General features: G+C 54.5%; 7 protein-coding genes across 7 annotated transcripts; 4 read left to right on the forward strand and 3 right to left on the reverse strand.

The window, feature by feature from the left end:
• Positions 1–505: 505 nt before the first annotated feature.
• Positions 506–3,451, forward strand: E0L32_000672 (uncharacterized protein; the record flags this gene model as incomplete). The annotated part of the gene is made up of 1 exon (XM_031141390.1): positions 506–3,451. The coding sequence occupies one exon, from the start codon at positions 506–508 to the stop codon at positions 3,449–3,451; it is 2,946 nt and encodes a 981-aa protein (XP_030995989.1).
• A 1,215-nt stretch (positions 3,452–4,666) lies between these two features.
• E0L32_000673 (uncharacterized protein) lies at positions 4,667–5,293 on the forward strand (the record flags this gene model as incomplete). Its single annotated transcript, XM_031141401.1, has 2 exons — positions 4,667–4,835; positions 4,974–5,293. The coding sequence occupies 2 exons, from the start codon at positions 4,667–4,669 to the stop codon at positions 5,291–5,293; spliced, it is 489 nt and encodes a 162-aa protein (XP_030995990.1).
• A 548-nt stretch (positions 5,294–5,841) lies between these two features.
• E0L32_000674 (uncharacterized protein) lies at positions 5,842–6,999 on the reverse strand (the record flags this gene model as incomplete). The annotated part of the gene is made up of 1 exon (XM_031141412.1): positions 5,842–6,999. The coding sequence occupies one exon, from the start codon at positions 6,997–6,999 to the stop codon at positions 5,842–5,844; it is 1,158 nt and encodes a 385-aa protein (XP_030995991.1).
• A 1,057-nt stretch (positions 7,000–8,056) lies between these two features.
• On the forward strand, positions 8,057–8,999 carry E0L32_000675 (uncharacterized protein; the record flags this gene model as incomplete). Its single annotated transcript, XM_031141423.1, has 2 exons — positions 8,057–8,191; positions 8,280–8,999. 2 exons carry the CDS (start codon positions 8,057–8,059, stop codon positions 8,997–8,999), a joined length of 855 nt encoding a protein of 284 aa, XP_030995992.1.
• Positions 9,000–9,238: 239 nt separating this feature from the next.
• Positions 9,239–10,591, reverse strand: E0L32_000676 (uncharacterized protein; the record flags this gene model as incomplete). The annotated part of the gene is made up of 1 exon (XM_031141434.1): positions 9,239–10,591. One exon carries the CDS (start codon positions 10,589–10,591, stop codon positions 9,239–9,241), a length of 1,353 nt encoding a protein of 450 aa, XP_030995993.1.
• Positions 10,592–10,875: 284 nt separating this feature from the next.
• E0L32_000677 (uncharacterized protein) lies at positions 10,876–11,700 on the forward strand (the record flags this gene model as incomplete). The annotated part of the gene is made up of 1 exon (XM_031141445.1): positions 10,876–11,700. One exon carries the CDS (start codon positions 10,876–10,878, stop codon positions 11,698–11,700), a length of 825 nt encoding a protein of 274 aa, XP_030995994.1.
• Positions 11,701–12,601: 901 nt separating this feature from the next.
• On the reverse strand, positions 12,602–14,416 carry E0L32_000678 (uncharacterized protein; the record flags this gene model as incomplete). The annotated part of the gene is made up of 1 exon (XM_031141457.1): positions 12,602–14,416. One exon carries the CDS (start codon positions 14,414–14,416, stop codon positions 12,602–12,604), a length of 1,815 nt encoding a protein of 604 aa, XP_030995995.1.
• Between the last annotated feature and the right edge of the window lie 1,336 nt (positions 14,417–15,752).

A 15,752-nucleotide genomic window follows, 5' to 3' on the forward strand; every position in this document is an offset into this window, starting at 1 on the left:
CTTCACGACGGCATTCTCTTCCACTGGGCCAATTCCAGCACGCAGATTCTAATATCTTGCGCTGGTCTTGCCCGTCCACTCCTTTTTCTTTTCGATACATTGCATCCTCTCCGTTCAAAAGCCCAGATTTCAGTCTTGATTATTCTAGCATTGCATCTTGATTTCTCCACTGCCTGCAATTCTTACGATTCCCTAGTGACGACAGATTGACTTTGAAGTAAGCAGTCTAGACTTGTGTGTTCATTTCACTTTCTTTGTCACCGCCTTGTCATTGTCGTTGCAATCGCCATCGTCAGCATTATCCTAACACCATAATCAACAGACCTCGCGGCGGCCTCGACGCCCGAACGCCACGCCCGACATCTCAGGGGGAATATAATCAAGCATTTTCAGAGCTGGCACGCACTCGATCGGTCCCTTGACGGAATACCTTCTCCTTTACCTCGATGTTGTCCTTGATATTCTAGCTGCTCGTCCAGTTCGTTGCGGCGCCACCGTGGCAGTCATGGCGACGACTGTAGCCCGCGACTTGCCTTCTCAGGCCGCAGCGGCTTGTCCTGATTTCAACCCCCCCTCGATGGCTCCCGGCTTGTCCCATGCCGATGCTCAAGACTTGAACGATGTCGAGATTGGTCAATCGACTTTCGCCCAACAGCACTCGTCGCCTCGTGCTCAGCCTCCCCCACCGAACCCTCATTTTGTCTTTCCCGCCCGACATTCGACCTCGTCAGCGCCCTCGTCCTTGTCTAGAGCGACGGGAAGAAGATCGAGATCGACTCTAGACACAGAGGATCTTGCCTTCGCCATGGCCCCCAAGCACGAAAAGCGGCCATCAAGATCAGAGGCTCTGCCCAATTTCAACTTCAACCCTGGAGCGACTATGGACGGTGCTCCTTCTCCGGAACATGCACTGCTTAGCCCTCCACAATCGCCGCAGTCACCGCATGCCATTCCGATTAGGCCATCTGGCGCAGGCCACAGGAGAGGAGGGAGCGAGTTTGTTGGCGGCAAATTACGGGCTGGAGAGTCGATCACGCTGATGAGCACAAGTCCGACGAAATCAGAGAGTGGCATGATGTCGCCGAACCTCGCCCCAGTGAAGCCCTCCGGACGCCGTGGCCATGCTCATAGACGGTCCGCAGCTATATCAAGCCATGATCTATCAATGATCCTGAAACCAAACAGCCCTTCAAGCCCAGCCCTTCGAGGGAGCAGCGCGCCTTCCAGTCCTGCCGACTTCGGTGGCCGGGCGAGTTACGCGTTCCCCGAGATACCGCCCTTGCCTACGCGGTCCGAGCCCGAGTTGAGGCAGTATTTGAGTTCAACGCAGACCGCCGCGGAGAACGCGAGTTTACGGACGGAGACGAAACCGGCAAGCGTCCCACCGACGCCATCGTCGAAACCCGCGGCCCGCGCTCGAGTTGGCTTTTCAGACACCTTGGAGTTCATTCCGAGGCCATTGTCGTTGGTCTCTAGTGATACTTCCAGCACGGTGACTGCGCGTATGGGCCATTCTGTCTCGGGTAGCATCTCATCCATAATCTCGTTGAGTAATTCGACAATTGCAGACAGGGAACCGGCGGCCTCCCATAGTCGGAACGCTTCCCGCACTACAGACTCGCGCCCAAGTACTGCTGGCGCTGTTCTTGAGCGTGTCCCTACGCTGAATGATGACGAAGTCAGCAGCACATGCCCCCGACGACGCAACTCAATACCGAATTTGGCACCCCTTGCTCTGCCGGACCTCACCAACCCACCCACCCCAAGCCCCTCGAAAACGCCGAAGCGATGGTCTTTCTTCAGCCTGGACCCTTTTGTTGGAGCTAGCTCTCCGACGCGTTTGCGTCCCATCAGTCCCAGCTCCTCGGATACGGAAGTGCAACTGCCAGAAACGACTCCACTGTCGCCTGAGCACGAACCCGTGGCCATTCAAGCAACGCGCGACCAGAACGCTTCGCCGGATAAAGCTGCGGGAAGGAAGGCGAGCAAGAAGAAGAAGAAGAAGGTTAGGACATGGGCTGGCTCCATTCTAACCCGCAAATCCAAACCCCGGCGTAAGAACCGTAGGGCGCCAACTCCGCCGCCTCCGCGAACCATGGACCTCAACGATGAGTTTGAGATCATTGACACGCCAAGCGTTCTTGTCACACCGACAGTTCTTGTCACAGATTCGCAGGGTGGTGCCACTGTGGACACCTCTTGGAGACCTCGACCGAGCGCGGAGCCAGATGACGATGCCTCGTTCCCCATGATTGATCTAGATGCAGCACTGGGGCCTTTTAACACCCCGCTACCTCGCAACGCTGAATGGGAGGCTGCTCAACGGTCTGGTGGCAGTTCACGCCGTCAAATGCATAGCGCGGCAGGCATGAGTCGCTTTACAGGCCCTGGCATGCACTATTCGCATAGACGCGCAGAGAGTGCCCCAGAGATGCCGCCCTTTAACCGAGCAGGACTTCCTCGTTTCAGCAGCAATTCAACTATGGCGGACGTTTTTGAAGAGGATGAGGAGAACGAGGTGGAGGAAGAAGAAGGTGGAGAGACCGATCTCGAAACCTCAAGCCCGGAGATGTCTCCACAACAAAATACTGAACTGGCACCGGAAGAGAAGCCTGCCAGCATCGATATCAGGGTGACCGACCAGTCAGACAAGCAGATGGACAAGGCTTCAGACTTGGTAGACGACTCTCGCTCATCCATGGGTCTCAGTCGGCGCGGCAGTAACCTTAGTGGAATCAGCGATGATGACAGGACACAACCCAGCGTTGCTCTCAAGTCCGAGTACTCCGCTAGCTCTCTCCACGAGGAGGTTATTGAAGAAGAAGCCATGGATTTCACCTTCGAGGACAGGGCCAGTGCTTGTGATATCGCGGAGTCCTCGACTTCGACAACCCCTTCGCCCCGACGTGTGCTTCGAGGCCGAGATCTGGCACCGGTGGAGATCAGCCCGCTCCATCTGCCGACACAGTCCTTGGCGCCTGTCAGCCCATACACAATGTCTCATTCGTCGGCCTTTCCATCTCCGCGTTCGCCAATATCCTATGATACGAACAGAATGTCGACGGCACCTTCATCAGTAACTGATGACAACCTCCAGTCTCTCCTTATGGGAGAACCAGGCCCAGAGGTCCGACTTTCAAGCGACATGCCATCCCTGACCAGCAGCAATTCGACCATGACCAGGGATAGTGCTTTTGTCCAGCCTCGGCCGCAGCCAGCATTTCGCGGTGAGCGGCCAGCCTCTTTCACTTCGACAGCCTTTGGTCGGCGTCGATCAAGCTTGGCTAGTCTGCACCGGCTCATTAGTACGTCTCATGGGGAGCGAAGCAAGCTTTCCATGGAAGTCTCCTTCCCTAGCGAACCAGAAAAGAAGGCAAAGGTGGTGAGCAAAACGAAACGTCTCAGCCGTATGATGCAGTTTTGGAAGGCCAAGGAGAACTCAGCCCCTTGAGAAATTCCACATTGGCTGGTCGCTGGCCACTGTCTTATGGCCGTCCGTATGCACTCGTTTTGGAGTCGTTCGAAGGATACTTGGTGTTGATCAACATTTGCGGAAATGTGTGGCTGAAGCCGCCACGCACTGTTCCACCGAACATCTGTATGACCCTCGGAGTATCGCGACGAGTTGACGATCAGATGCACATCTCTTGTCGGCTAGTCACTACGACTGTCTCATCTTGCTTAGGCATGTTTGATGCTGTGACGCAGATGCAGGCAGAGTACGTGGCTGAAGATATGATCAACCCACTACCTCCTCCATTTTGCACTGGCTTTACTGTTCCGGTTGGGTGTCGAGCTTTCGACGGGATTGAATCGGTATTGATGATGGCAATGAACATATACTTACACGCTGACACTCAATGGTTTACGGGGCATCTTGCCCTAGTATGCCGAGTAAGCCGGCGGCACGATGGAAAGACATTTTCTTTGCATTTTGATGATGATTACTTGTAACTACTTTCTTTCACGGATGAACATAATTTTCCTACAGGGCTGTGTCATGGAAGGTCTTCCTCGATGACTGGAAGGCCGCCAAAGCTGTCTCTAAATTACATTAGACGAGGTCTATGGAAACCCATAAAAAATACAATCTCAATAGACTCTTCAGTAGTACAGTCTTCGAACCTTGTTTGCTGTGGTTGATCATGCCTACCTTCTTGAGTGTCCTTTACAAGGAGTCAAGTGGGTGTCTGAATAGTTGACGGAAGTTCATCAGGAGCTACCTCGATCTTAACAATCAATATCCTTGTCACATCCTTGCCCTAGAACTCAGAAGGGCTATCCCACTACCTAAATCCGATGGGCTTGATGGATAGTCAAGTACTTCTGTTAGCAGTCCGTCAACTAATCTGACCATCACTTGGGAGTGTAGAGTCCAAGGGAAGGAAGATGGTGTGGAATACGCTAGTTCGGGGGTCTTCCCAGCCTACCGAGGTATCGAATCATTGGCTCGACTCAGCTCGCCTCTGTGCCTTTCAGTTCTCCAGCTCTCCAGCTCACAAACCTCCAACGCCAGTGATTGCCTGGGGTACGGACACTTGTAATCACGTTCTGGGATCGAACAGCTCGATCATGTCTAATATATGATCCCTAAGCGAGAACACCTCAGTTTTGGCTTCTGTGGACTCGGTCGTCGAGACCTATACTAGCATCCACGACAGACAACATGGCCTCGGCGCGCAGTGCAACCAAGCGTCTGATCAAGGAGCTCGACACGTGGAATACTGAGAAAGTCGAAGAGAAGGGTATCGAGCGCCTAGGTCCGGTCAGCGAAGGCGAGCTCTTGACTTGGGAGGCGGTTGTCAACGGGAAGGACATTGGATCCGGATACGACGGTGCGTCTCCTACCGCAGCATGACCTGGGGCGAGCCGTTCTTTATGTTCGCCTCCTGTTTCATTCTTGCGAGCCAAAGAACGGGTTCGCGTGCACGCACGATGTGTCTTTACTAACAGCTTGTCTCTCCGCTCTCCAGATGGCCGTTGGCTCCTCAGCATAGTCATCCCGCCGACCTACCCCCTCCAGCCGCCGCAGATCCGCTTCGTCACCCCCGTCGTGCACGCCAACGTCGCGCCCACGACCGGCGAGATATGCCTCGACCTGCTCAAGGACGCCTGGACCCCCGCGTACAGCATCCTCGAATGCGTCCGCGCCGTGCGCATGCTGCTCAGCTGCCCCGAGACCGACAGCCCGCTCAACGTCGACGTCGCTGCCCTGCTGCGCGGCGGCGATGTCGTGGGCACGCGGAGGCTGGTGGAGTTTGCCTGCCAGGACGACCGGTACGACGGCGAGTAAGGGTCAGGATATCACCGTGCTGCCTTGGAACCGGGTTGCACTATCACCGGGTACGGATTTTCGACCAGATGGTACAATATGGTGTCACTTGCGCCACAACAACTGAAAGTCGGGGTTCCATACCATACGTCACACCGCGCGCTGTTCTGAATTTTCTCGGACTTGGACAGATGAGGCATGATAGATACCACATGTTTGCGAGCTTGTTCTTGTACTTGAACTGCATCATTGCATCATTCATACCATAGACAGATAGAAACATGATTTTGTTATTCCATCGCGATTCACGCGGATGCTTGGTATGCCCTCGTTATACATTCGAGTCAATGCGCCCCGTGAGACCTAGGCTGTGTTTCCCCTGACGCCAGTCCGTATCGTACAGATAACAAGGGAGTCCAATAGCCTGGATCGAATCTATGCCCATAACGCTTCATCATTTCCCCGCCATGCTGGCCTTTAGAGCATAGCCTCTATCATCTCTTGAAAAAAAGCATTTCGGACAATGGAAATATCTTATTCGTTGTAATGGTATATCTAGTGCGACGAGGTCAGGCCACATAAGTCGCGCCAGGAGCAGTGACATGGTAGGACGTGTGACATACCTTGTAGTTTGGCAAGCCAAAGGCCTGCCAGCCTAACCTTTTCGCCATCTTGGTGAATCCTTCTGTTTCTATGAGATGGTAGAAAGCGAAAGGCGGGAACATGGCTCCGTCGCGGTGGACATCAGCCTTGACAAGCAGTGCGGTGCCACCAACACCGTCTAAAGCTACGGTCTCGTCGATGCTGGTGGTCTCCGGTTCCATATAAGCCATGAGGGCACGGTAAGTTGCCATTTCTGCGTAGCCCTCGAGAAGGATATCGTCAGGGCCCATCTTGGCCGCGAGCTCCTGGGCAGTAGGGCTGTCCTGCCAGTTGTTAAAGTCGTAAGGTCGCGCGTCCATCTGCTTGGTGTCGGTGTTGTAGTATCGCTGGTAGCAGTTGGGGACGATGATTGGCTTGTCGTGCTTGGCCAGGTCTTGGATCAGGGTGGACGGAGTCTCGATGATGTCGGAATCCAGCCAGAGGACCCAAGAAGTAGCTGGACCAAGAGTGGTGAAGAGCAACGAGTTCCTGGCCTTGGCCATAGCCGCCCGACGGACCTTTTGGTTTTGCATCTTGTGCCTTTCGCTCTCATCTTGGGAGAGAAGAGGGGGGTCGAAATCTTGACGGAGGATAACGATACTCTTGAAGCGGTCCTTCTCAGCACCATACTTTTGGGTCTTCGTTATTTGGTCCTGAAGTGCCGCCGTCGCAGCATTGCCCTCCTTGTTCTTAGGGATGATGAAGCCAATCGTGATGAGATCGTGAGGGTAGGAGAGCTTGAGCAAGTTGTTCCAGTACTCCGGGTAGAACCGAGCAAGCGGGGTGAGGATGAGGATGCTCTCTCTGTTGCCAATGGGGTCGCTCGTGATGGTCACATTGTTCAGGTTGTAGCGAGCAACTGGTGGCGGAGCTACCTTGCCATTGGATTTGGCCGGTGTTTTGCGAAAGGGAGAGGTTGGAGGCGATAGGGGGTGGGACGCGGCCTTGGGTTTCGTCGCGGAGGTCGAGGGAGACCCAGAGGGGCCGACGAGGAAGTAGACGATGAATATACACAAGGCGGCCCCCAACACAAGAGTGAGAGGGTTCGCCTTCTTGAGGCGGACTGGTCCAAGAGGTCGTGCCATGGGGTCCGGCGATATGGGGGAGGAGGGTTCGTAGAGTGTCGAGATCGACAGCGGTTCGTGGATATCACGAAGAAAAAGAGGACGAGGAGGCGCGGTTGCTCCTGAGAGTGGGCTGTCCTTAATGCATCAAGGGAGCAGGCGTGTGAGGAGCGCAATTAAAACATCGAGACGAAGGAAGAAAGCCGAATTGAAAGCCGCCAGAAGGACTCGCCCAGAAGAAGCACACAGCTGTGTGCTCTGCTGACAATCAAATGGCAACTCAAGAAGAAGAATGAAGGAAAATGGCTGCGTGGACGGGGGTCAGAATCATTATCCAGACGCCAAAATTTACTTGGGGAGGCTGCTCTTTACGAAGGAGGACACTTACCTCGTTAGCTAGCGCTTGAGGCTGCTTTGCTAGCGCGATGGCGGTATTCGATTACGGAGTATGAGCTGGCATTCGTGGACTTGAAATCGACGGAGTGATTGGATATGACCCGTGGGCCGTAACTAATTGCACAGTGATATGAGCGGTCCCTGTGCGGTCGCCCCCTTTGATCGCTGGAGGGTCCCCCTGAAACCATTCCAATAGTTGTTTTTTGGCCGTGGCCCAGTCTTATCTCACCGTACCAACCTACCTACCTACCTTATCTCTGCTTACATTAGGTACCTAACTTTAGGTACCTATCTCAGGGAAGAGGGACAGTTGAGGGACGGGTGGCACCAACTGGCAGCCGCGATATGGGCTAATGGAGCCAGGTAATGCAAGGTACCAACCAGCACGAATCGCCTTACCTAATCGAGCACCAGGTCCCACCCCAAGCTGTCAACGCGTGCTTGGAGCTGCCTACGACCAGACAAGCTTGCTTCAGCCTTGGGTCGTCACCACTCTCACCCATCGTTATCCTCATCCACCACTCATCATCACAACGACGACGATATCTCCTGGCCGTTCGATCCTCCATTCTGACTAGGCGCCTCCCAACACGGCCATCATCGCCATTCTTTTTGACGGACGACCCTCTCTCAACATTACCACCCCGGGCTCCATCACGGTAGCCACCCAAAGACAGCCACCATGGACACTCTCGTGGCTCAGTACAGCCGCCCGGCTTTCCAACGCAACGAACCCTTCTCAGATCAGGATGAGCTCGATGCCATCGATTCTGTTCCTTCTCTCTCTCTCAAGTTTGCCATGCCGCCTGTAGCACACGTAAGTCGATCTTGTCGAGGGAAGGCCGTCCGTACATGCGTGTTCGGCCTGTCTGCTCCCGCCTTGACACTGACAGAGAACTTCGCAGCCTTCATCCTGGCTTCGCGCTGCCACAGACGACCGATCCAACCCCGACTGCCCTATCAAGATTGCCCACGGAACGACTACCCTCGCCTTCCGATTCCAAGGTGGTATCATCGTCGCGACCGATTCACGTGCGACTGCAGGCAACTGGATCGCCTCTCAGACTGTCAAGAAGGTCATCGAGATCAACTCTTGTTTGCTGGGCACCATGGCTGGTGGTGCTGCCGACTGCCAGTACTGGCTTGCGTGGTTGGGCATGCAGTGCCGCCTGCACGAGCTCCGACACAAGCGTCGCATTTCAGTCGCGGCTGCCAGCAAGATCCTCGCCAACCTGGTCTACCAGTACAAGGGCATGGGACTGAGCATGGGCACCATGTGCGCTGGCGTGACCAAGGAGGAGGGGCCTGCACTGTACTACATCGATTCCGACGGCACAAGGCTGGCAGGCAACCTGTTCTGTGTCGGCTCCGGTCAGACATTCGCCTACGGTGTTCTTGATGCCGAGTACAACTATGATCTGAGCGTGGAGGATGCCCTTGAGCTGGGTCGCCGAAGCATACTTGCGGCGACGCACCGAGACGCCTATTCTGGTGGCTTCATCAACCTTTATCACGTCAAGGAGGAGGGATGGGTCAAGCACGGTTTCAGTGACACGAACCCCATCTTCTGGAAGACGAAGCTCGAGAAGGGCGAGTTCACCAACGTGACAAGCGAGCTGGACTGAGGAATTGAGATGGTGCCGAAGACGGCTTGTAATATTGGAGATTGTCAACATAGTCAGCACGGCGACATGCTTTTCAGAACATGACTCTGTAAGTTGCTGTGTAAGGTAGACTGTACCATAGCTAAATCAACCACGGGATTCAAAGTACGCTGCATCGGGTATTTCCATTCCTCTTTATCTGCTATTCTGGGTATCCTACATATTCTATATTACAATGGTTAAGACACATTCAGAAGGACTTACATAGTCTGGGCCCTTTCGTTGATGTTGATCCAGCCATCAGTGCCCAGTATTCCTCCCTCTTGCGACGTGTCTATCGGCCACTTCCGTTTGGCCAGGACTGAGAGATCGGTTCTATAGCCCGCCTCGAACATCTCCATTCCTGTCCAGGCGATCATGGCGGCGTTGTCAGTACACAGCGCCGGAGGAGGCGCGATGATATCGATCTCTCCGAAACCTCTTGCAACCAATATCGAGCGAAGCACGTGCATCAGAAAGCGATTGCTCGCCACTCCTCCCGAAACAACCAAGGTCTTCACGGCCTGCGTGACGTCGTTGTTGCTCAGGAAGAAGCACAACCTGCTAGCTAGATGCTCAAAAGCAAGCTTCATTGTCGCCCGCGCCAGGAGTTGCCTTTCGGAAACCTCCATGGTTTCTCGTCCAGCAATCCGCATGACGGCACCATTCAGGCTCGAGAAATTGTATTCCATAGCTCGAGATCCCGCCAAGGGAGGGTCGAGAGACCAGCCATGACCCGACTCAAAAGGCTCGATCTCATCCCTCCTCCTCTTGGGGGCTGTGTACGCGTAGTCCATCTCGCCATTGGGAAAAGCAAAGCTTTCCAGTAAAGGCCCGTACATGACATTTTCCTGCGCGGCAACGAGGTCTGGAGGGAGGATGGCGCGTGCACATTTGTCTATCAGATCCCCAATAGCAATATTCGACGCTTGAGCCAGTATTTGGTGGTCGCAGAGAGAAAGGCTGTGAACAAGAAGAGTGTGTCCTCCCGAGACGAGAAGAGTGAGAAAGGGAAACGCGGGTTCAGGGGGAACGTCTACCCCCTCCGGACCGAGCGCCCTTACCAGTCTCGGAGTAAGGGCATGTGCCTGCATGTGATTCACCCCGAGAAACGGGATCTGCCAGGCGACTGACAGACCTTTAGCTGTGTTCAGTCCAGTGGACAGGCTGGGTGTCATGCCAGGCCCTCGCGTCACCGTGACAAAGTCCGGGCGCACTCTATAGCTCACCCCTCCATCGGTCACTGGGATAGAGAGAACATCTGGGGAGGGTGGCAGATGCTCAGGCCGCGTTGCCGCGGGCAGTGAACCAAGCGACTCCTGAACCAGGTTGGCCAAGCAAGCAGTGTGGGATGCCACGGCCACGCTGGGGTGAATACCGCCGAACTGGCGATTGTCAGAAGTGATTTTCTTGTGAAAGTGCAACTTTGCTGATTGGCCCTTCTTCTCGAGAATGGCCACGCAGGTATCATCACACGAAGACTCAATGGCAAGCGTGAGAAGCTGCCGGCGCTGAGTGGTGGCAGGAGCAGTCGTGGCTCTCAGAGCCCTGGTTACCGACTGCCATAGCTTCATCGATAAAAGCAGTTCGGGGTCAAGGCTTAATTCATTTCCAGACAGCGAGGAGAAGAGTTCAAACTAAGCACGCAACTATTCAAATAGTGAGTGTTGTTCTCCGCTCACCATCGTCACTCCTTACACCGTCTCTACCGATAAATTAAGGCGGTGTAGATTCTGCCGCTCTTTTGCCGTCACCACAATCCTCTAACCACAAGCCCAGACTCCAGCCTGGAACCTCAACCATCTTGGAGACGTCCAAGCAACAGGTCGCGCACCCAGATATTTTGATATCATGCACGATGGACCCGGAAGTCCGGCCCCTGGTTCCTTCGGGGAGGGCTGGCTATCCGACGGCCAATGCTCCTACATTGCCCGTGGATGAATGCGCTCCCCCGCTGCCAGCAGACCACCGTCTGTCCTTCAGTCTCTACTCAACCCTCGACGAGTTAATGACAGAGTTGAACGCCTGGGCCAAGACCCAGGGACTGGGATTTGTTAAGAGGCGATCATCCAACCACGTTAACGGGAAACCAACCCGTGTCGACCTGATCTGCGACCGGGGCAACCTGCGACCATCTACCGCCAATGTGCGCAAAGTGACAACAAGCAAGGGGGCAGACTGCCCATGGAAGGCTGTCGCGAGAGCGTTGCGACAGAATAACAGACTTTGGACTCTCGAGGTTACCGAGCCGAACCATAACCATCCCGCCTCCGACTCGCTGGCAGCCCATACCGTCCACCGCAAACTCACGCCGGAGCTTCAAAACCTGATCAGGGCCATGTCCAGGGCGACGAGCCTCAAGCCGCGCGAGATCTACAGCGTGCTCAGGCTTGCCTACCCGCATGCAGTCTTCACCCTAAGAGACATTGAAAATTATCGGAACCGCTTGTTCGGAACCCCTCAGCCGACGACAAAGCGGCAGAAGCAGACGGGTCGCAGTGCTGCTAACAGCAAAGGGGCGGGCACTTCCACGTCCGTCGGCTCTGACCTGGACCTCTCGAATACGCAGCAAGGGTCTCTCGCAACTACTGGGACCTCGATCGTGGGGGCCGAGATGTCGGGTCTGCAAGATTCTGATAACTTGGCCGTTCTTGTCGGGTCATCGGACCTAACACAAATTTGAGAGCTTTCATTGTGGGCGGGCCACGATCGATATGTGGTGCGAAACTTACGAGCATGTTGACCTGTAATCTTCACCCTGGACACCTGGGCGGTGTATGTTAACCTCACCTGTTTCGCAGTTCGTATAGCAAATCTGCACCACCAGGGGACTGGAGCAATGACCATAGAGAGATCAAATACTCACTCAGCTGCAGGGGGTAATACGCAGTCGTTCGCCAGAGCAACGTGAGAGCCAGGAGCACATTGCACAGCATGAATGGAAAGGCACTGGTGTTTCACTCTGATGGGATCGTTTAGCAATTGATGTAGAACGATTACCTGAAAGCGGTTCAGAAAGCGAACGCCAGTGGAACATGTTACGGTTCAATATTTCTCACCGATGTCGTCTGCTTTGAGTGTTGCTTTTCGATAACTTCCTATCTCAGTCAAAGGATACAAGGACGGAAGACACACGCCTGGTATTCGATGACCCTCGACAAATGGGTCATATCCTGCCTGAAGTTGAAGAGCAAGTTGGAGCAGAGAGTGTCCGTTTCATCTCAGTCACTGTTGTGCAGGCACTTCGAGCATTAATTGAATCGCATTGTATAAGTATCAACAGAATATGAAATTATGAGTCGCTAACTCGTAGTCTGTGTTGGTCCGTCCTGTAAGACGGCCACCTGGTATCACATGTGCAACATTCTCAGTTGCTGCACCTAATACATCTGTGCAAATGCAAACGCCAAAACCCAATGCTGTCCACCCTTCTTCGCCAATAGATAGATGCACTCATCAAGAGGTATCAGTCCTGTGAGCAGAGGATGCGATGAGTGCCTTCAAGGCACTGATTAAAGACTTGTAGGTACCGGAAACGAATGTTGAGAAGAGAAGGATGTTTTCATGCATGCCAGAGATCATTCTCAAGATATCGGTAGGATCGACCAGCCGTACTCCCCGTCGATATTTATCCACCTTTGCTGGTCAAAAGCTCTCTCCTGGCCAAGCATAACGGCAAGCAGTCGACAACCCATGGCGCTGACAGTACACACGACCGAATCACTAGCCTGGGAGAGCACAGCAAGGTCCATCATGTATGCCCTTCCCACCAAGCTTCGTAGCCTGACGGTCTCTGCTGAGGGCTTGGACCGAGCCTCGGCGGCTTTGGGCGCGTTGGCAGCGGTAAGCGTCGATAGTCCAAGGTTCCAGAACATGGCCGCGAAGAATCCACCCTCCCATCCGAAGGCTTCATCAACAAACTTGTGCATGACGCGCCTGTCGGGGTTGCCTGCCTCGACGTTGACCTTGCCCGCCAGCCGTATCCGCTCCTGGGCGCGTGCTGCGCCTTTGAACTCATCGATCTCGTACACCGTTGGGTCGTCGGAGGCAATAATAAAGACAGAGTTCGTCTTGGCAAGCTCGTCCACCTCCCGGCCCGAGTTCAATGCGGCGTTCACGGAGGTCAAGGCCCGTTCTGTATACATGCTCGGCGGGATGTATGACCCTCGGTACTGAAAATCAAACGGGTGTCGGTCGCCACGTCGGACGTGCAATCCAACAATGACTCCATCGGGTGCACCTCTTGCCTCTGCACGGGTCTGGCCTTTCAAGTCCTTCACTCTCGTCGAGACGTAGTCTGCATCCTCGCGGTTCAGGAGAAACAGATCTTCAAAACCTGTTCGAGCTAGTTGGAAGTGCTTGCTGCGCAATGCTCTGTCGGATGTCTCCGGGGGAATACTCTCAACAAAGCCCTTTGTAGTAGCGCTGCTGACAACAAGATGCCGAGCATGTCTAGGGCAAGGGACAATTTCGTGACGTAGAGGCGGGCGGCAACCAGGATGCGGAGGTGCCTCGAAAATGTCAACATAACGCCCGTACGCCCATCTCGTGTCATCGATGAAGAAGGCTCTGCCCTCTCTCTTAGCGATCGCGTATGCGATCCAGAGCATCATAACCGTTTGCCCTAGTCCGGCATCTTCGGACTCCAACACAAAAGTCAGAGACATGCTGCAGACGGGTTGATCGAGCAAGCCGTCCTGATTAGCGCCAACCAGCCCTCCGCTCTGCTCTTGCTGACTCAGGAGGGCAGACACGGAAACAGTTCCAGGTAGTACGCCTGCGGTCTCGGCTTCTGCAACATCAACAAAGTGCTTTCTCGCACTGCTGTGACCGAGATGAAATGGTCCCGCGCTCTGCAGGCTGCTCTGAAGAGCCTCAACCTTGCTAGCTACCTCGCGGCACTTTGAGCATATAGCAGAGTACTCTCGTACGGGGAGCGGAAAGCCGTGGCTCGGTGGAATGTAGATTGTCCACTTCGCGTTGCCTCCCCTGTCCGTCACGATGACTGGCGTTGGAAAGTCGGGCAATGTATCGCGGGCGACCATCTCATAGTCGCCCTTCACCTGCTGTGGCCATTGGAAAAGGGGGCTCAGTTCGGGTCTGCGGACCGAAGACACTGCCAGATACACAAGAGAGACGATGCCCGTCATCCATAGAAGAGCCCGGAAAACTCGGCTGGGACGAGGCGTGTGAGAGGGTTTGCGTGGCCTTGGGACCAGCTGCGGTAGCCCTGGCGAGGGCGGAGGCGAGGAGAGTAACAAGTGGTTAAAACTGAATCTCGATGAAGTCGAAGACAGAGGGCCCTTGTCGTGTCCCGTGTAGGAGGTGGCTCGCCTCAGGTTGATTCGTGGCGGTGACACGATCATCTTGGACCGGCTCAAGTCCAACGTGGGCGGCATGGTGGGTGATGGAGAATTCGAAGTGTATTCGAATTGGGAGAAGAAAGGAGGAGTAAAGATCGTCTCAGTTTGAAAAGATGTGAGAAGCGAAGGTATGAGCGAGGGAGGCCGACCCAGTACGTATGAAGGCAAACAGCATCACCGTCTCTGGTGAGATGATGATGTGCCTTAGATACTCAAGATAGTTGTTTGTTTGGCAAGACGCAGCCATGAAGGTAAGACTTTGGAATAATGATCCCGGGAGAAGGGTTGCAAAAGATGAAGTAAAGCGCCGTTGGAGCAATCCTCTCAGAGCTCAATATGGGGGAGATCTACTCCCTATCATGTACAAGGACTTTTTGCAGTGCAGACTTGCTGGTCGTCAAAGGGAGAGAGTGAGGGGCTGCTCACACAGCTGGGGACGAGCCGAGGAGGCTAGTGAAGATCATGCTGAATAGGAAGAGGAAGATGGGAATCAGGCCTGATCAAGAAGGATAGGCACACTTGATCAAGCGTCTCTGCGCATCCCAATCACAGGATTGGGGATCTATCAATGCCAGCTGGGCGGGACCAGACGGATTTTGCGTAGATGAGAGCGGATAGCGACGTCATTGACAACGAGGGCCGACCCAGAAGTTGACAGGGTTTGGGTCCCTTGCGCCACCTTGACAAGAGTGCAATGTCAAGTGCGGGAAAAAGACAATGAAACGGCGCTGACAGATGAGAGCAAACAGCAGAACAGATGTTTACAAAATGGGGACTCACACACGGGTGAATCCAGGGCAATACCTGGTGTACCTACACGAGACGAGCCCAGTCTCGGCCGATCTGAGCCCATTGGAGGAAAGACAAGGAACGCCATGGAGGGTCAGTTTCGGAATCACTCTGTGCATGTGCAGAAGGAGGAGGCAAGAGGTCAGACGGGCAAGCCAGACTTGCCAGTGAGCCACCCAACCACCCAACCAGTGCGGCCGTCTTTGAAGTACCAAACTAGGATGGTGACGATCCGCATTTGGGGGTGCCCTGAGATGCCCTCCAGGGGCATTTAGGAGTGACGATCGTGGGGCATGAATAACACCAAAGCAGTGGGGATTGTCGGGGGTTGTTGTCCTTGTATGTCGGCTCAACTCGCACAAGTCCCATGGCACAAGGAGTTGCCTCGGCCGCAATTCCTGATCATTGCACATGTCAGACTGGCAAATGTGTGTTGCTTTCTCTCCGTCGTCTTCAGAGCAGCTTTTCGCGAGCCGTGCAGAAAAGTGTCGCGGAAAGGGCGGTGGCGGGAGAAGATCATTGAGAACCGGGTAATGAACAAGCCTTGAGGGGACCAGGGGGGGGGGGGGGGGGGGGGGGGGAA

The sequence above is a fragment of the Thyridium curvatum genome (assembly GCF_004353045.1).
Source record: "Thyridium curvatum strain D216 chromosome Unknown NODE_2_length_892811_cov_85.036431, whole genome shotgun sequence".
In the NCBI taxonomy this organism is placed as follows: domain Eukaryota; kingdom Fungi; phylum Ascomycota; class Sordariomycetes; order Thyridiales; family Thyridiaceae; genus Thyridium; species Thyridium curvatum.